The sequence below is a fragment of the Leiobunum rupestre genome, chromosome 6 (assembly GCF_980474605.1).
Source record: "Leiobunum rupestre chromosome 6, qqLeiRupe1.1.hap1, whole genome shotgun sequence".
NCBI lineage: Eukaryota > Metazoa > Arthropoda > Arachnida > Opiliones > Sclerosomatidae > Leiobunum > Leiobunum rupestre.
This window is the reverse complement of record NC_143389.1, coordinates 53,164,231-53,185,546: the sequence shown is the minus strand read 5'-3', so window position 1 is coordinate 53,185,546 and position 21,316 is coordinate 53,164,231. Positions and strand designations below refer to the sequence as shown.

At 34.9% G+C, this 21,316-nt stretch overlaps 1 protein-coding gene across 11 annotated transcripts in view; it reads left to right on the top strand.

The window, feature by feature from the left end:
- Nucleotides 1-21,316, top strand: part of LOC149941509 (putative receptor-type tyrosine-protein phosphatase mosPTP-1) — a 130,137-nt gene that overhangs the window by 103,311 nt on the left and 5,510 nt on the right. For 5 of the 11 annotated variants that reach the window (XM_090179764.1, XM_090179763.1, XM_090179766.1 and 2 more), the window contains exons 5-13: nucleotides 17,169-17,350; nucleotides 18,609-18,793; nucleotides 19,587-19,701; nucleotides 19,779-19,976; nucleotides 20,046-20,141; nucleotides 20,206-20,396; nucleotides 20,464-20,605; nucleotides 20,794-20,911; nucleotides 21,190-21,237. In XM_090179764.1, the coding sequence (XP_090035890.1) occupies nucleotides 17,169-17,350; nucleotides 18,609-18,793; nucleotides 19,587-19,701; nucleotides 19,779-19,976; nucleotides 20,046-20,141; nucleotides 20,206-20,396; nucleotides 20,464-20,605; nucleotides 20,794-20,911; nucleotides 21,190-21,237 (1,275 nt within the window). Of the gene's footprint in view, nucleotides 1-17,168; nucleotides 17,351-18,608; nucleotides 18,794-18,852; nucleotides 19,359-19,586; nucleotides 19,702-19,778; nucleotides 19,977-20,045; nucleotides 20,142-20,205; nucleotides 20,397-20,463; nucleotides 20,606-20,793; nucleotides 20,912-21,189; nucleotides 21,238-21,316 lie in introns of those variants that run through there. The other 6 variants (XM_090179768.1, XM_090179767.1, XM_090179761.1 and 3 more) reach the window with 5 other exon arrangements.

The window sequence follows — 21,316 nt, the reverse complement described above, 5'->3', positions numbered from 1 at the left end:
TGCCAGTTTTGACCTCCGGCGATAATTCTTAGTTCACACGTGCGAAATAGCTTCACCCCGGTTCGCTTATAGCCAAGGCTTAACGCCTTTTCAAATTATGACCAGAATTTTGAAAATACTAAAATGTATCCCAAAACAATTAGTTAATCATGTTTACTATACATACAGTAATATTATTTGACATTATTTAGAATTTTATCCCCATTGTTTTTGAAAATACGAGCAATTTTACTTCCCCGCCTTGTCGTTTTGAAAGCGATTCTAAGCGAACTGACTTGGACGAGTTGCTTCCCGAACCAACACGAAGCGATTTCTCACGTTGGTTTTAAAACCTTTAATAAACGAAGCGAATTTAGGGGTAAGTGTGAACGTAGCTTCGGCGGCGTTATATAAATTTGGAAAATACCGTCTATTGCGTTATATTTCAAAGTGATAATCAAATTAACATAGATGAGATTTAAAACAGTTGTCATAATTTATTTTTAGTACTACAAGTGAGGCATACCTAAAAATATTCCGTTTGGCGAGTCCAGGGTAAGTATAGAACGGGTAATGCCGAGATTACCTAGTTGATTGCCGTACATTGATTATTAATTTTAAAAGCTTAATACTAAAAATACGCTATATTGAAGCTTAAAAATAATAACCTACATTAAATATTTATTGATCACTTTTAAATTTAAGTAATACACATTTCTAAAATGGAACCTTTAGGAATTCAACAGAAATTCAAAATTCCCGGCCCTGATTTACCGGAAATTAGTGCTTGTATCTTTCCGCCAAATGTACTAGATATTTTGTCTATCTTAACTTGCAACTGAGTATTGGTCCAAATTTATAATTCGAAAGATCAGTGGTTTTACCGGATTTCGAGATTTTCCGTCGGATTTCTAGATTTCTTGGAGGATTTAGAAATTTGGAAAAAAATCTCCGGATTTTTAAGAAATCCAGGCTAGATTTCGGCAGTGTAAGAAAATACATTTCTTAAATATATTACGTAATACCATAAGTGTATAATATTGTTACAATATTGAATTGATAAAACTGCCGTTGCCGTTGGGAAAAATCAAATGCTGATAATCAATCGACGATTTTGCAATTATTTTCGGTAATATCATTGCAATTGATTCAGTCGACGGAAATGAACGAGATTGGAGAAATTTAGAGGTCGGGGACGGTTAATTATTATCCATGATTAAATTGATGTAAACAAAGAAATTTACCGGTTAATATTTCGGAAAATGATTTAAAAATATGTATTATTCGTAAAATTGACCTTTTTATCGAATCCGATTAATTTTACAAATTTATCAAAAAATTAATCGGATAATACAGAAATATAAGTTACTTGATCAAAACGTTTTACGAATAATTTTGAGAGCTTTATCTATTGAATAAAAGTTAACCATCCCCGACCTCTAGAGAAATTCTGCCTCCAGGAATTTCATTTAATCACAAGATGGCGCTGAACACTTCTTCGTCCTATTTTCTTTGTATCTTCCTTTCGAGGGGCGGGGGTGCTTGCCTCTTATTCACTATCTGCCAAGACGAATTATCTGTCTAAAAGGTTTCGTTTATCTCCCCCCCTCCCCGCCGCCGCTAAATGAAGAGAAAATGGAATTATCCTTAGCTTCCTAACTTCCATCTTCAGTGGCCTGTATTTCTCGATTTATTCCGCGAAGTTCTAAGACGAAGCCTTTGCTTTAAAGTCAACCTATCGTTTGATTTCGCGAGATTTCCTTCAAAGCGAGACTCGGGATAAATATATCTTTGGGAATTTCGAATCGCGAAATGCGGGCTCGAGGATTCGTCAGAGATGAACAAAAGGAAATTTGAGAAAAGGGAATTTTATAGTTATCTTTCAAAGTATCTTTTCGCAATTATGAAAGTAAAGTACGTATTTAGGTAACAGTGGAACCATATGTAACATAATAACTCATAAGTGTGCCAAAAGGAACGTCTTCCCAATGAGACCTTGTTCACGTGATTGACGTCACTTTCCAATCGATGACGGCTTTTTCGTCATTAAAACCAGGTCTGGCGGGGAGGGAAGGAAGTTAAAACCGGTTTTGCGCGTAGTTCGTTCGTGAATTCTTTGGTGGCTGTGAAACAAGGTCTCATTGAAATTTTTAATACAGAGATGTTATATAGAGGCATACTTATGAGTAATTATGTTACATATGGTGGAACTAAGAAGGAATTCAGCTACTCAAGAATATGCGATGGTAGATATTTTCACCTAGAGGTGGGTAAAACAGATAAATTAACTGCCAAAATATCGATTAACCATAAAAATTGCGGTTAACTGTTTAAATTTATAGATTTTATCCACGGATAGGAAGGGATTTAACATGCAAAAAATAATTTTATTTTTCGGATAATCGTCGGTTGTGGATAAAAAAAGATAAAGTGATTAATTCTTATCCAAACGCCGACCTCTATTCTCACCCATATCCTCGCGTTATTTTGCAGCGATAGTGCATACCGGAATGTATTCTTGTTGAAACCTAAATTAGCTCTTAATAATCAACACAAACGTGATCGTAAACACTGGTATGAAAATAATGGGTTAACACAGTTAAAGGTCAGAGAGGTTTAATTTTGCGAAATGCAAGCTTAAGAGCTCGAGGTTTGGATAAGAAATATCCGTTTAATTTGTTTTTATCCATAACCGAAAATTATGCAAAAAAACACTTATAACCGCGTATAATATCCATAAATAAACAGTTAACCGAAATTTTTATGAATAATCTGTGTGGCCTAGCTCTAGTCAAGCTTAAATTTGCGAAAGGTCAGACAAGCTTGAGTTTGTCCGGGAATTTAAATTTATCTTGAAAATATTACAAATCTAAAAAACGTAAAGTTTGTAAAAGTTTCAGAAGAATATTTCATTAACTTCTGATCGAAGTAAAATATATATTTTTAAAAATTGCCTAATTTGGCCTTAAAAAGTTCGGGAAAAACTTGGAATTTAAATCTGAAAATATTCCGGCAACCATGTAATAAAATGAACCTTCTCCTTTGAAGTTGCGGAAGATGACAATTTTTAACTTTTTTCACCTCTTTCCATTTGGTAAATTTGTACATTACTTTACTGGAGGGGTACTATTTTTTAATCGACGTACTAAGCGAAATCCTTTATCTTTAAGTTTCCTAGGTGTGATATATAAGGGAATTAGACGGTGTCAGGGGACAAAAATAAAACCGAAAAACAAAGATTCGAGATAGTCCAAAGCCTCCCCTGGCGGCGTATCGTCGATAAGACGGAGAGTGAAAGAGAAAAACTGTTAGGGTGGCCTAAATGCATTCCTTAGCTTCGGTTCCCTCTGGTCTGCCAGCGCAACAAACCCTCTGTCTTTGTGTGGGCAAGATATTGGGTCTTTGAGCAAAGAACACGCGAAGCAAAGAGGGGGAACTCCGCTGATAAAGAAGTCCTCTATTATAGTCGGCCTTTTGCCATCGCCCCTCTATTCTCCCGACTTGTTATATTTAACGTGCCTAAGCGATCCCATAAGTAAGTCTTCCACTATACATTTTGGTAGAAGCGACATCTTCCGATTAGTTTTAGCAGCGAATTTGAATATGGGTCTCAATGTCCGGGAATTTTTAAAATTAATCTAAAAGTCAGGGAATTTTAAAAATTAATCTAAAAGTCAGGGAATTTTAAAAATTAATCTAAAAGTCAGGGAATTTTAAAAATTAATCTAAAAGTCAGGGAATTTTAAAAATTAATCTAAAAGTCAGGGAATTTTTAAAATTAATCTAAAAGTCAGGGAATTTTTAAAATTTTGTCTAAAATCAGGGAATTTTAAAAATTAATCTAAAAGTCAGGGAATTTTAAAAATTTTGTCTAAAATCAGGGAATTTTAAAAATTTGTCTAAAAGTCAGGAAACGTCATGGAATTCTAAAAATTGGTCTACAAATCAGGGAAATGTCATTGAATTTTAAAAATTTATCTAAAAATCAGGGAAATGTCAGGGACTTTTAATAATTAGTCTAAAAATCAGGAAAATGTCCGGGAATTTAAAAAAATTAGTCTAAAAATCAGGGAAATGTCAGGGAATTTTAAAAATTAGTCTAAAAATCAGGGAAATGTCAGGGAATTTAATTTCGGTTGCAAATAGAAAACGGTTACTAAAAAATGGTCTAAGAAATAAAAAAAATTGGCACCCTGGAAAAGTGTGTGGCTACTCTGTTCAGTCATTTACACGCCATTTGTGACTTAGTTTAAAAAATATACGAACAGTGTTAGCTTATTATAAATCAATTTCGATTTACATTAAATTTATAAATCAGTGTTGCGTCGAGTTTGCAAGTTCTCTCCCCACCGGTTAAAGGTTCCCCCCCCCCCCCCCTAGTTCCTCGGTTTTCCCTTTCCATCAAAACTTGTTGATGTTAAAGCTAATAGTGGGTGTAGGAAGCTGTTGGCTCGCGTGGCTTAAAGAGCTCGCAAAAAAAATTTAAAAGTATATTTAAAAAGGAGGAATAAAAAATTACAAAAAATAGTCTCTAAAACTATCATAGAAAATTTAACATTAAAAAGTAGTAAAATTTAACTAAGATATAATTTAATTTTAGATTATTTAACTTATAGAAATAAATTAAATAATTAATCAATTGCCTAAAAATTAATATATTCAATAAAAACCAATTGAAATAAATAAAAATCGATTGATTTGATTTCTATTTAAAAAAAAATAAACCCTGTTCACGAGACGGGGCTGAAAAAGGGTCCTACCGTCTAACTACCATTCTTACTACCGAATTCTCTTTGGAAACTTGTTTCTCCTCCTGGATTTAAGAAAGGAGCGCTTTATGTAACTGGAGGAGGGGGGGGGGTGTCTTATTTTCGGGAGCCGACGCGCGCTAGATCTCCTTGATGGTCCATCTCGTGGAAATCGGTCGAGGAATGTCTGCGGCGGCGATGGCGAGGTTGAGATACGAGAGTGGTGCTGGGATGGGTGGCCTCCGCCGGGTGCAAGAACCAAGGGTCATCGCTTACTTATAGCTAAGCAACGGATCGTCTTCGTGTCCGCCTTCCCCTTTCTCCTCCTTTATCGCCGATCTCGAAAAACAACAAAGCGGAGGATCCGTCTAATAATGGTTCGGAGAAGACGCAACGCTAGAAACCCTGTTCGCTAAAAGTACAGAGAAAATAAACGTATTTAAAACTTGTTTGAGGGATAGCAACATTTCGAGTTAAATCGTTCACTCTAAGAAATATTCGTTCTCAAATGAACAGAAATGCGTTCAGGTGGTTGTCCCCCCAACTAAACGTTTTCTGGTTCTATTTTGAACGCTTTAATTGTGTTCAATATCCAACATTATTTATTTGTTCAAAATAGGATGATATTGTTCAATTTTAATTGAAAATTCACTGTTCAATACTGAGCAAACTTGTAAATTTTTGATCATATTTAAGTTGTTATAAAGTGAACGAAATTGTCTATAATTGAACAAATAATCGACATTCAATATTGAACGAAACTGTATAGTATCGAACAAATTCTACGTGTTTAATATGGAACAAAACTGTGCAAATATAACCAAATTGAAAGAGTTCAATAGCGAACGAATTTGACCTTAATCGAACATTTAATGGACGTTCAAAAATGAGCGAAACTATATATTATAGAACGAATTATATTTGTTCAATATCGAACGAAACTGTGCAAATATAACCAAATTGAAAGAGTACAATAGCGAACGAAGTTTTTTTAATTGAATATAATGGACTTACAAAAATTAAGTTATAGCGTTATATTTCGAAGAAAACTTATGTAATAAAAATTTTAATGATTTAATGTTATTAAGCACATAATTTGTTGTAAACAGTATTTACAGACGTTGACAACTTTCCACAATCTAGTTTAAAAACCACCTTCTGTATAAATTCCATGGTTTTAGAGAGTCCAGTAGGGTATTTCATTTGAAATGTATAGTACCCCGAAAATAGGGATGCAATTCCATTTTCAAAATTGCTGACCTCAAATGATACACCTTCAATTTGAACTTCCATGATGGAAGAATAAAAAGCTTCGCTTGAATTGTCAAGAAACACCAATGTAGGAGTGCTGACTTTTGGTTCCTGTAAACATTAAATATAAAAAATGACAATTACTATTTTTATTATAGTTTACATTTATGTATAATACTATTTTATATTTTATTTCATCTGAGTAATCAGAACAAATTAACGCCAGTCAATCAAAATGTATTAACATTACAATTTTTGTTACATTACCTATAACACGATGTATTTTAATATCGATATCTACCTCATCTCTAACTGAACCTTTATTCTATAATCTACAGATAAGTTACATATTAAGCGTGTTTATAAATATTCTATTCTAACAAAGAATGCGGCCAAATACAATTTCTTCCTCCTATAATTTGATCAACTCCTGCATTCTAGTTTCAAACACTAATTGTATTACCCTTTCTACCTAATGTAAATCAATTCAACGAAACAAATTAACTTACATTTTGTGCAATCCATAAATCAATATTTTCTCCGAAAAGGCAAGGAAGAATTAAGAGTGACGTACGAATTTCTATCTCTAAAAATGAAATTAACGTAATTTATAAACGTAAATTTATTTTATTAACGTAAATTTATAAAAGTAAAAAATTAAACAAATATATACCTTTGACTTTTTCTTCAGTTAAAACTTCAGTCTTTTCATCAAGAATTGAGATAAATTTCTGAATAGATTTCTTTTTTTTAGAATTAGATTTGAGCATATTCAAAATTCTTGAAGCCAATGGTTGAAAAAACTGAAAAATCAATTTTTCCGCCGAAATCGAGAGATCTTTTAACCGATTTAGCTCAAAGACTAGCTGTAAAATTACATTTTAAAATTAATACGTAAAATTGGATAAAATATTAACTCTTAAGAAAAGATTTTAGTACGTACTTGGTTTTTTCGGCATAATACTGGAAATTTTTCTATCACTTCCTTTACCTCATGGTCAAATGCATAGCACTGTCTGTAGGTTAAGGTTCTTTCCATTTTCCCAGATATAATGCTCAAGTCCAACTCCGCCTTTTTATTTTCCTTCAGAACAACTTTAATGTGAGCATTTATACTTTCTTCATCTTCTCCTAATCCGAATTTATTCTATTTAGAAAAAAAGTATTAGTTAAACTTAAATCAGAGCAAAATTGGGAGACAGTAAATTTTTGTAGAAAAGCATCCTTGTAGAGAAAAGAGTTAACTTACAACAATGCGTTTGTTACAAGTCCTATCCAACTTTGTATTTGGCTCTTTCACTGCACTGTTGTCATCGCTTTGTGATCGTGGTCTTTTATTACCATGTCTATCCTTCATAACTTTAACGACGTCTAAATTCCCCATTTCCATACGTTCATGTCGGAATTTCGTTTTTAAAGAATTCATCCATGTGTCCTTAATAACAGGTTTTAATTAAAATCCTAGTTTTCTCATATCACAGACATGTATCGGTTAATGTGACGCTTTATGCCATTTCGGTAAAGTAAAGTCGGTACAGCGCGAAGCTAAGGGAAAATTATTTACTAGCTTAAAAATTTACCACCATCTAGCGAGTTTTTACCGTACTAAACATTCATAGGCTTCAATTGAAATTAAGATTTTACAAATATTTGGGGAAAATTATATATATCTATCAGAATATCAATTAGTTTAAATCAATTGATACAGATTTCACTTACGTAGCCACTAGAATTAGGAAACCTATCCTTCAAAAACTTATGCTTAGTTACCAAAGCTAAACACACTCTAGCGTAGTCAAAACCTTTCGGATATCTAAAGAAAACAGTAATTAGAACTATTCAGTAGATTAAAGAGCTAACTGAAGATTTCCACTTACAAATCGTACTTGCTAACATCTTCATATAAGTTTTGAACTATAGCAGATCTGTATCTTGTACTGAAAACTTCACTGTTTTTTTTGTTGATTAAATCATTAATTATTGGAGGCATACTGGGAAGAACATATGGGTCTGGAATTCGACCACTCGGCGATCCAAAACTTGTGCTTGGACTGACAAAACAATCCTGCATGGGTTGCACTGACTTTGATTCTTCAACATGTCCCGAGTCATGAACTTGCGACTTTCTGTTTCAAAAAACATTTAAAATTCACCAATTATTTTATGACAAGAATTAATAAGATAAATTAAAAAATACTTACGGTTTTGTTTTTTCTTCAAAAATAATTTTAATTTTGGTTCCATTGGGTGGAATGATATTTTCTGAGTGGTTCACCCATTCGTTCCATAGTGTACTGAAAACTTGTATTAATTTTACGTCTACTTCGAAAAGAGATCCAAGATTCTGAATGAAATCTGTCCGGTTACAGCTATCCTTGCAGATAAAAACCTTTTTATCTATTCCACATGTGACATGATATTGATAATCCATTTTCAATTCCAAAACGTTTTATCTTAAATAAATTGTTAAAATATTTATCTCAAAGAAAGTATGATATTTGTACTACTACAATTTAAAATAAAACTAAAATATATACATAATTTTAAAATTAAAAAAATAAAGTAAACCTTTATAGTTAGGTTCTTAGAAATATTTGACACAATGATGTTGTGAATTTCCTAATTTAAGTTGCTTTTTAATTAATATCTAAATCCATTCAGCTTGTGGTTCAGACAAACCACAACCTCTGTGTTATGTCTATACGACAATAGCGCTGAACTATCAATTTCATGACCAGGAGATAAACCATACCATGAATTAACTTCTTCAACATTATAAAAATTGTAATGTTTTACATAAGCTTTACATTTTAGAAGTCTACCCAAAAGGTGCCACTTTTCACTTATTTTAATAATATAATGTATTTTAAAAAAAACTGGAATCTCCTCTTCAGTAAGATGAACCGGAAAAATATAGCCAGGCTTATAGGTAACCGACTTTACAGTAAGAACTGATGCCAAATTAGTTACCGTTGGATCAGTTTGCAGACTTAGATATTTTTTTACGTACAATTTCAAACTTAAAGGTAAACTACTATAAGTGGTTTTGCTATATTGCTCATAACTGTCGCTCTCAAACCCTTTTTCTCCACACCTTTCATAGCATTGAAGCATCTGATGCCTTTTTGCTAAAGTCCAAGTTATATTTCTGAAATTTCGGGAAGCATTTGCTATGTTTTTGAAGTATTGATGTTTTGCCTCGAATCTCATACACCATAATCTAATTAAAGGCCCATATTTCAAAATTAGGCTTGGGTAATGAACTAAATAATGGAGTTTGGGAATAAATTTAATATTTGGCACACGTTTTAAGAGAATACAAAAATTGTTTATGATGTCGTAAAGATATGCTAGCCAAGATTTATTTATTACAGGAGCACAAATAATTTCCCCAATTTCAACTAACATTAGTAAAAGACACCAAAGATTGTTATTCTCTGGTACGTAAGAACCAAACATCAAAGGGAAAAAATGCAATATACACATTTTTTGAGCTGCAGATCCGACTAATTTTCCTTTATCAGTCAATATTGATTTGGTCATGGGAACTGGCTTATTTTTAACATGAATATCACCATATGGGAAGTTTTGAATTGTGGAATTAATTTCGTCTAATGTTACTAATTTTTCTTGCACCAAATTAGTAATTAGATGTTTAATAAAGAGTGGGACCACTCCTTCAAAAAAATCGTGCATGATATCAGGGGGGAAAGAATTTGTGGTTTCAAAATTAGGCAATATCGCAAATGGTGATTGACCGGTAACTCCATAACACGATTCATTTTCTGGGTTATCTAACACACCCTGAACTTGATAGGCATGAATTTCTTCAGTTCTCAACACTAAATCATTCTCACTAAAACACTCGGAAATTTGTTCTTTCAATATCATGCAATACCTACAAATTCTACCACTGCTAAAACACTGCCTAAAGCCTCCTACAGCATGACTTGAGAGATTATCACCTGATATTGTTGCTACAGAGGCACGAATAATATGGTTATTTAACAAAAATCCCTCATTTTGCAAATCTATTAGATCTTCCAATAGCGGTTTAAGTACCTTTGGATAACCATAACTACCTATTAGGTTATATTTCACACAAAGAGCTAAATTTATGCTGCTCAATTTGCTGCGAAAAGAAGGGTGGAAATTACCAATTGAAAAATAAATAAGTGAAACCTTATGTTTTCCTCTTTTAGACCCTAAAGGGTTGACAAGTTCTACCTCATCAATGTATAGGTGTAGTCTTAAATGATAAGGGTCATTTTGAAAAACTGGATTATTTTTACAAAGGCTTCCATCACTGAAGTCTGCTAAAAACTCTTCACCAATTATTTGCTTTTCTCTAACAAGCTCGGACCAAACATCAGTGTGACTTAATAATTGCTTCAAAACCTTTTTAATTGGAACATAACTAAATGTGTCTTTGTGCACTTTGTTACCAATTCTCTTCGAGCCTAGAGTATAAACAATTGGTTCCACAAGATGAAGATTGTCCTTACAATATTTGTGAAGAATGTAGTCAGTTTTTATAATACTTGTCAACGACTGTGATATATTTGATTTTGTTATTTGTCTATCCTCACCAATCACTCCTTTATTACAGTCAATACTGTACTCAATGCAACCCTGAGCTAAATCTGCAATTTTATTCGATAAAGAGGTGGCAGCGGTTATAGGTAACATATGCTTTTCACGCATTTCTAATATCAACAAAGCAGCATTTCTTTGAAGATTCTGAAGACTATTTTCTGGTTCTTCAACTTCAGAATTGGAATCTGATTCATTGTCAATTTGGTCATTCAAATTATTTTGATCAGGAAAGATAGGTGGTTGAAATTCTGGTGGCTGTTCATTTAATCTTAATTCCATAGTACCATCAATAAAAGTACCATTTCGAAAATGATTTCTATATACATGTTTTCTCAAGGTTGCATAAGTTTTACAGATAGTAAGGCATGTTTGACTAAAGCTACATTTAAAAAATCTATTTGGCTCGTGATTATGAGCTATTCTCATATGCTTCAGCCAACTTTGGGGTGTGGGCCTCTCGATATTGCAAATTCCGCAAGAGTATGCCATTTAAAAAAATTACCCAAAGTGGTCACAATCTCATCAGTGAGTTTTAATAATATTTTAAAAACACTTAGCTTTTATTTCAGAACGCTTCCTAAATTAAGCATTGGATAAGTAGACATTGCCTAATTATGCCCCATAAATGTTTCTGAACATACCTGGAAAATTTGAAAATTTAAACAAATTTCATTATCGATGTTCCATAATCACAATGAAGTATATACATTTTATCTTGAATTTATTTAATATTACGTTAATTTAAATAATATTTGATTAAATAAAAATTATATTTTTGAATTTAATTTAAATATCTTTAAAAAATATCGTATTATTTATATATAGTTTTAGTTTATTTAAATAACAGATAAACCAAAGTTTTCTTAAGTTTAAATTAAATACCAGATTGTTTTACAAATACTCAAATAAATTAATTTAATAAGTCTTATTTTAAGTTACAGTTAAATATGTAATTTATAATCATATTTAATTAATTTCTGCGCTAAAAATATTTCTCTTCAGATATTTAAATTTTCAGCAATTTTTGAATTTCCCGCCATCTTTTCTTAAGTTATAATGGCGTACATTTCCGTGTCACATTGCTTTGATTAGATTCCTCTTGGTCTCTTTCTCGCCCACCCCGAATACACTCTTTTTGGGGGGGATTTTGCTGGGCACGTCTATTTTGAGTTTTACTCCTTTACCCCCATCTATATTATAAAAACCACTTGGTCTTCATAGTCGTCCCAGCTTCGTCTTTCCGGGCCTCTGTAATCGAAAACGCTGTTAGGCCGTGCGGCCAGTACATTCTGCGTCGGCGGGTAGGGCCTCCCCTTTTTACACGCTTTTTTGTGGCTCGGGAAAGCTATTACCTCGACTTCGGAGATATTTTATACTCATCTCGACGCAGTAATTAACATAACCAAAGCTGGGCCTACAGAGTTTCCCAAGGGCTTCCCGTTCCCGCCTTCAGGTGTTTTGTGAAGCGATCTCTCTGTCTCTAGAATACTTTTATTTTCCGTGGGCTGTTGAGCCGCCGTTGTAGGTAACCGAAGCTTGACAGTAAAGTCTGCCCCCGCTTTTACCACGACTTTTTGGCCACTAGAGAAAATAAAATCCCTTCCAGTTTATCCCCCCCCCCCCTCAGCTGCTGTATCGAGGAGACGAGGTCGCGCACGAGATACAAAAAATCCCCCCGTCCCCGCCCTCAGACAGCGATCACCCTTGGAGTCGGGGATTTCCCTAAATTACGGACAACTAAGGTAGTTTTGTACAAAATGTTATGAACATTACGTTTTAAAAATTTTCTTCCTATATAATCCCAAAATTTTATTTCAATAGTTAAGTTAAAACATTATATTAAAAACCAAACTATTAGCTGGGGGCCGGCTAGTTTTTCATATCCACCGAGCCTGGATTTCCCGCCGAGGTTGTAGGTAATGTCGAAAGCGCGCGGGGGGGTATAGAGAGACGGGGCGAAAGGCGCGAAGAAGAGTATACAAACCGATGATTTTGGTTTCTCTTTACCTCTCATACCGCACGTGTTACCTTCCCTCTCAACTAAGCCTAAAAACTACAAAAATGGTTCCAACAGCCAAACCCGCTACCGTGTCTCGTATGATGGCGACATTTTGATATTCGTAGAAAGTGCAGATAAAAAAAGGAGTCCTTGACTACACATTCACCCCAAAAATTATTCCAACGGCAGCAGTCAATAGAACCTAATTACCCAGCACCGTTAGCAAGTCTTATTAAATCTTGATTAAAAGTTCTAAAATATATTTAAAACCTGTATTTTTTACCCTTAAATTAAATTCAAAATTTTAATAGTTATCTTATATACTTACTATATTGGTTTGAAATGTCATTAAATATACTGTTACTAATTGAAGTCATAATTAAGTTACTATCGATTTAAGCTTAGCACTTAAAATTAAATAAAATATACGTCTACGTTAATTGATTTATTTTAGGGTACTCCAAATTTTTTTATTCCTAACTTAAACAAAATGAATGAAAAATAAACATACCTGAGATAGTTCTGAACTTTAAGGACCTTCGTGCTTGATTCCAGAAAAAGATTAAACGACACAGTTCAACAAAAGTAAACGCCAACTTCCTAAGCCTAACAGACCACGAGTGCTCGTTACAGAAAAACCAGGAAACGCGCCGGAATGAACTTGCGACGAAAGGGGAAAGTGTAAACTTTGTTTTAAGCGACGAAACGCCACCCGACGGAATATAAAAGGTTCAAATTAGAACACTATTTCGCAGCGCGAACGCGGCATAAAATTTGAACGACCTCTGAACAGCTACGGTTCATTTTAGTTTCATAGCGTTCAAAGTTGAGCTGCCGATGAACCTCATTGAACGCTTTTTTCTTAGAGTGTTGAGTTTTTAACGTCTTTACTTAATCTGATTTATATTCTAGATTAAATATTTTCAACTTCCAAATTATAGCCCGATATAGTACGTTAGGCCGTGGCTCAAATGATAAGGAAAGGATTGATTTTTTTCGGCAGCTGCGGCGCGAAGGGGGAAAATTTATTTCCCCCTTTTAAAAACAGCGTTGCCACGGTACCTGGAAAAGTCAGGGAATTTGAATATGGGTCTAAAAATAAGGGAAAAGTCGGGGAATATTAAAAATTACTCTAAAAATTAGGGAAGTGTCAGGGAATTTAATTTAGTTTGCAAATAGAAAACCTTTACTAAAATTTATGGTACAAAATTCAAAATTTTCGCGCTAAATAAGTCAGGAAAAATGTAAAAATTCAAATTTTTGCACAAAATAAGTCAGGGGAAATGTAAAAATAAAATTATTTCGCACAAAATGAGTCGGGGACGAGGGGTAAGACACTCTGCGAACTCGGTGTGCACTGCCGTACCTTTGACAGTGCGAAATGGAACTCGCGAACTCTTGAAAATATGTACCTTTAACAGTGCTAAATGCACGAACTCGGTGTACAGATTATCTGAGACTGTCTTACCCCTCGCACAAAATAAGTCAGGGAAAATGTAAAAGTACAAAATTTGCGCACAAAATAAGTCAGGGAAAATGTAAAAATTCAAAATTTTAGCACAAAATAAGTCAGGGAAAATGTAAAAATTCAAAATTTTCGCACAAAATAAGTCAGGGAAAATGTAAAAGTTGAAAATTTTAGCACAAAATAAGTCAGGGAAAATGTAAAAGTTCAAAATTTGCGCACAAAAAAAGTCAGGAAATTTGAATGTGAAAAAACTGTGGCAACCCTGAAAAATTCAAAACAAATCCCAAATATTTGGGAAGGATAAAAATGAAGTTCGTCGGTGGGATTCAAAATTTATCGGCGGAGGCGGTTTGGCGACAGAGAAAATATCGGCAACGGCGGCGCTATGATCCAAGTGATACTAGCATTCGCTTCGAACATAATTATAGAGATGCGGTACTTCATTCATCGCCCATACGCGTACTTAAAGACAGTGAAGAGATTCAGATTTATCAAATGTAATTGATGTTGTTTATAGTCAATGACTCGTAGAACACTCCCCTACTGGCTGGTGGCTGCCCTTCGCGATGGCGTCCTGGAATTTCGGGTCTTTTTACGCGGATTTCGAATTAGCGTTACGGGCTGGATTCTTTCGGTAAATGGACGCCTAAGCTAGTCTAGGACCTCGTAGTAACCCGACATTTCGCTAATAAGCGGGATCGTCTATATCCCCGCCATGAAACGCGACTAGCGGGTTACTCCGCTCTCGGAAGTAGTGGTAGTCCGGCGGGTCTGCCATCGCGATAAGGGTTGCCGCGGCGGTCTCCCGGTAAAAGCCATCATTACTCCTCTACTACTGGTACTTTACTGGCATACGTATCAAGATCTATCGCCCCCCCAAACAGCTTCCCTCTCTTTTCTACTGAGCATTCCTTCTAGGCCGAATTAAAACTAGTCGCGGAAGAAAAACACATTCTCTATAAACATGATTAGAGGCGCTCGGCCGGGTAATTTCTCTACGAGGAAGGAAATTTGGAAGAAATCTCCCTCGAATAAACATTCTGGGGGGGTGTTGCGGTTTGATTGTAGGCGGTATTACGCGGACGACGGGAAATGGCACCCCCCCCCCTCCGTCTCTCTTAAACGCTGACATCCTGGGCGCTCCTTCTCTCGCGTGTCGTCACTGTCTCCCTCGAAATTAAGATTACTTTTCTCCGAGTATTTCGCTTTTTTGTCACCATTTCGACGGTTTTCTTTTAATATTCCATTCTTTGGGGTAATATTATCTTCGTCAAGGATATTTTATGGCTACCAGGAAAGAAATTATATATATTTTTTTGTTCATTCTTCTGTTGAACAGGCCGGAAGGAAGCCCGTATTTATATTATAAATAGAGAGGCTAAGAAAGCCCTCGTTGTTAACGGGGACCTTACCTTGGCAATGCTGATTAGACATTACGAACTATCCGCGCGAACATTTTCCTGATAACAATAAAGCTAGATTTCTCCAAAAAAGTTTAAATTTGGGCAATACATCAATGACAGGGTTCGTACACGACCTGGAAAAGTCAGGGAATTTGAAAAGGTTTCCAAAAGGTCAGGGGATTTTAAAATTATTCCAAAATGTCAGGGAAAAGTCAGGCAATTTTAAAATTATTCCAAAATGTCAGGGAAAAGTCAGGCAATTTTAAAATTATTCCAAAATGTCAGGGAAAAGTCAGGGAATTTTAAAATTATTCCAAAATGTCAGGGAAAAGTCAGGCAATTTTAAAATTATTCCAAAATGTCAGGGAAAAGTCAGGGAATTTTAAAATTATTCCAAAATGTCAGGAAAAGTCGGGCAATTTTAAAATTATTCCAAAATGTCAGGGAAAAGTCAGGTAATTTTAAAATTATTCCAAAATGTCAGGGAAAAGTCAGGTAATTTTAAAATTATTCCAAAATGTCAGGGAAAAGTTAGGTAATTTGAAAATGGCCCCAAAAAGTAAGCAAATTTAAAAATGACCCCAAAAAAATCCGGCAAATAAAATTTTTGAAAGAAAATATTTTCAAGATTTTTACCTCAAACCATTCATTTATTCTACAAAAATGGTCAGGGAAAATTTGTCAATTTGGTTAGGGAACACCTGGAAATTTCAGAGAATTTAATTCCGGAAATTTTGTACGAACCCTGAATGAGCTTATTCAATAACCGCGCCGCCCTCTATCAGTTTTAAAAATAACTATAATTATGGTACTTTTCGCAACAAAGGGAAAGCCTAAGCTGACCTCATAGATTAATTATATCACGCTGTGGTATGACGTCTAAATACCATCCAGGTCTGCTCTTTGGTCTGCGCATGAAACTGGCTTAAATACCTTTATTTGCTGTATAGTTTAGGTATCATTCTGTTACATATGTTTTCAAAGAAACAGTTACATTTTAGAAGCTTCTTCATTGTTTTCTAAGATCAAAGTGTAGTATTTTTCCCCATCAGCTATCATTTCACTCACCCTACAATAAAACTACTTTTACCTTATATTTTTAACCTATAAAATAAAACCTTTTTATATCCAATAAAAATATTTTTTGGACAATATAAACAAATCAATTTGCCCAATATAAACAAATCAATTTGCCCATTAAAAAGTTAGTAATTTTTTGAAAGCAGTTTCATTCGTGATCGCGTTCAAGTTCTTGACGATTTTATTGACTCCGACGAATCATTTAGTGAAGACAGTGAAGACCGTTCACTACTATGTCCAACCAGACGCAATTGCGAGAAAACTAACAGAGAATAAACATTTTGCATATTTGAATGTTTCATATCGGGGAAAATAACTTTTATGATATAGGTTAAAAATATAGGGTAAAAAAAGATTGTGTTTTAGGTATTTGAGGATTTCATATCGGGGAAAATAACTTTTATGATATAGGTTAAAAATATAGGGTAAAAATAAAGATTTTTAATAGGGTCAAATAATTTTAAGTCCTATTAAACATCACGCCAAATCCGTAATTAAAAATGTTTTAGATTTTATGTTACTTATGATTATTTAGAATCCAAATATTCTGTCAGGCTTTCGACTATAACGTTTATTAATATATTGAGAGATAATTAACGAACTAATTTGCAATCAATTTAACTCGTATTTTGTTGTTGTTGTAGGGTTGGTGAAATGGGTGCTTGGGACACCTCAAATACCATTCGTACGAAGGACAACTCGACGTCATACGAAGTGGAGGCCTTGCAGCCGTACACCGTCTATTCATTCCGGGTTCTCGGCGTCAACTCCATCGGAACCAGCGCACCCAGCAAAGAATCTTACTACATGGTTACGCTCAGAGAGGGTAATCATTTAATAATATTATACTTAATCAAAAATTATAAATTATTGGGCTTTACCGATAACCGTCGCTGATCAAACATTATCTACTAAACCGTTCTTTTTGAACTTCGCGATAAAAATAAAAAAGGTTCCCGTTTAAAATGCGTGGAACGATTTTTCCAATGACCGGAATCCGTAACGAACGAAGCGTTACTAAACGCGTGTCCCGCCTTTAATAGAAACCGAGCGGTCTCTCTTTTGATTTTTCCCAGTTAACGCGTGAGATAGCCGAATTTTATTGAATACTCTTTTCAGACAGAAACGTTATCTCGACGGGGCCACCGTCGATAGTTATTAGAAACAGCCAACTTTCTACCAGGTTAGATATAAAAAATAAATGTTAGTTGTTAGACCGAAGCACGAAACTTCGCTCGAGCGATGAGCGAAATTCGGCGTTTTTTGGGAAGATGCTGAGTTTTCGACCGTATCTGGACAGCGTGGCGCCATCCGTCGGGAAAACGGGGAAACTTCGAGAGGAAAATCGATAACTCTCGTAAAGGTCACGCTCGTTAAACGATAGGCGCATTCCCGCCGGGTTGATTTATAACATTTAATTGTTATTCCAACTTTGGCCTATTTATCCGTCGTTAACTACCGAAAGCCGGCTTAGATGAGTGTGTTGGAGCAGGATGGTGAACTCGGTGATTTACTGGGAAACTCTTGACAGGGGCTCGGCCGCGGTGAACGACTAATTTCCATATCTAACGTCGCCTACATCTCCGGCTTTCGTATATACGGGGTGATTCTTTATCTACGTTTTGGTCGGAAAAAATATCATTTAAATAAACATTCTAGGTCGGCAGAATTTCTCAGAAATGTGCAATAACGGAAACTGATTGAAAGTCAATATTTCTTCGTTCTCGGATTCTCTTAGTATTTCTTTTCCGTATCTCACTTTTCATAAGCCTGCATAAATATTGATTTGAAACTTTACTTATTTAAAAAAAATATATTTTTTAAAAAGTTCAGTGACTTTTCTGGGTTAATATACGAACAACACTTACGTTGCGCGATCAGACAAATTATTGAAGTAATCGTAACAGTAATCAAACCAGGAAGTTATGATAATTAACCCGAGTAAATAAATCAGCGTAGCCAAGAAACCGGTTAAAAATAGAGGGAACCTATTTTTATCGATTTAATTTGTACGAAATTCTTAAATATTTATGAAATGTAGCGCAGAAATAACGTAGCCTAATTATTTTTTAATTCATCAACAGTTCCATCTGGGAAGCCAACCATCACCAGCGCTCATAATGTCAGTAGTTCCTCGATTCGAATACAGTGGGCGCCACCTCCCAAGCACACCATTCACGGAGAGTTTCAGGGATATAGACTCACCTACCGGCCTCGGGGGAAAAACGAAGCGCAGCGGGAAGTCATTCTCAACGATGCATCGATAGGGGTAAAAATATTTAAAGGGATTTGATAGCCGGGCGCAATTTTTTTACCAGTGAAATCGTTATTACGCAAATTTCAAAATACGGATATTCTCAAAGTAACATTTTACGTCTACGTTCGCCCCAGTAGGGGGATATAAACGTAGGGGGGAAGCCCGTATCCGCCATTTTTTTGGCGAAGTTATGTCACAGGTCTAAAAATCTCCTTTTACACCCCCCACGCGCGTTTCTCGGGGGATTTTCCCAGTTTATCTGTCTGTAAACTCGCTTTATATTTACCAAACTTTCGGGGAAAGTTTTTTTAAAACTTACGCTTCATTAAATTCGGCGTAAATAAGTGTGCTAATTCGCGAAATAGATGATCGTTTCGACGTTAGATTTAAATCGAAAACTTTAATTATAAAAAAGTGAAACGGGCGGCCGGGGTGGAATTTCTTCGTCCGGCCGCCAATGATGCGGACGATCCAGGCGGTCAGCTGGTGGTGCTTCTTCACTTTGCCGTTTTCGCTGCTTTTTCATGCGACGAGTACAAAGGCACACTCGAGACTAGACGATTCTTTCGCTGAAAAGGTGACCAACAACACCCTAAAAACCAACAGCCTTACAATCGCCTTTCTCTTTCCAAGCGATCCAATCAATTGTCATTTTCACGAACCATTAGGCTTATTTTGACACATGGCTTCTCTTATCTGCCATTGTTTATCTTCCATCTCCAAGAGAAATTGATATACACACTGGATGCTTGCCTTAATTTTTAAAGGAAAGTCTTCAATTCTAAAATAAAATATTTAATTTTAGCATTACACCATCCGCAATTTATTGGCATTTACGGAATACACAGTATCAGTACAAGTTGTAAATCCTGCAGGGAGGGGTCCAGCTGCTATGATAAATGTGATGACTGACGAAGGAGGTTCGTTTACTCCTAAATTGCTCTTTATTATTAAAAAGTGCTGGCGAATCTAATTATTATCTCCCAAATTTTTATAGTTCCAAGCCACCCTTTAAACCTAACTTACATCAAAGTTACTAAGAATTCCGTTTGGCTACGATGGCTGGAGCCGGAATTTCCCAATGGCATTATTAAAGCGTATTACATTTATTTTCTGGAACTGGCTGCTGATAAGACTGATGTCCGACGAATGTATGACGTTAGAAACATAATGAATTATACTTTAGATGGACTGAGTAAATTTTCCTAATTTAATTTTGTGAAAACTTTGAATCTTGTTCTAATTTTCTAAATATTTCTTCTAGAACCGTACACTAAATATAAGATTTGGGTGAAAGCCAAAACTGGGAAAGACGAAGGAGCAGCAAGCTCAACGATAACAATAGAAACGGATGTGGATGGTAGTTAATTTCCCTAAATTAACTGGAAAATATTGTAACATTTCCATTTTAAAAATTTATTTAGGTCCAAGTGCTCCGAAAATTTTCAATCTAACTTGCCAATCGATAGACAGTATTTTTGTTCAATGGCAACAACCCGAGGTCTTCTACCACAAAATAGATTATTATTACGTTCTTTACCGGGCTGAAAGTTCCTATGGTTTTGAAGAAATTCCAATGTTGGCTGCGGAGGACAGATCGGATCATGCGGTAAATGTATTGCAATTCTTTACGTATCAATACATTCAAAATTTTCGTAAATTTCAATATAATGTATTTTTAGATGTTTATTCCTAATCTGACGTCAAACATGCTGTATGAAGTGATGGTACAAGGCGCATCTCATTCAATTATCGAGCATTCAAAGATTTACAAAGGAGCTGTGTCTGAACCTCGTAAAGTTATATTGCGGGAAAAGTGCACAGGTATTGTTAATAAATCTTGCGGGATTTTTCTATTTGATGTTTCCTGTACAGCGTATATTGTAGTCACTAATGTAAAAATGTTATTAATAACGATTTAAAAGTTTCTCGTTTTAATTAGTTTAGCTTAGCTGTCTATCGCGCATCTTTTCCACAAAATACGATAGAAATGGTTTTTGCTAACTCTTTAGTACTTCCAGTGAATGGAAATGCAGGCTCTTCTGAGAAACTTACGGCTGGATTAATTGCCGGAGTCGTCTGTGCCTCATTCGCTCTTCTGTTAGCCATTCTTTCGTTCATTCTTTGGAGGTAATATATTAGTTATTTTAATAATCTACAATTGCTAGCCCATAGTGTCTTCACATACGGGAAGGCTGGTCACTGGCTTTTTGTAAAATTAATTTTTAACTGTCTTTGAAAGAAATATTGGCACTACTTAATTTTGTGCTCTTTTTGTGATGCTTTTTAATATCACTCCCGTGTTTTTAAAATTTGTTTTCGATTTCAATATACTTAAAAATGCATGAGTTTTAAAAGCTGGCACAATCATCTAATGGTGTTTTTCTACTGTGCTTTTTTTTCCTCAGTTCATACGTGTATTATGGTCGCTCATTTTGCATGAAAAAAAGCAAGCCGTATGTTTCATTTTAAGTTTAAACAGTATTCTTTTAATTACGGTGTGAGGGGTATGTGATTTTATTTTTCAAATTCATT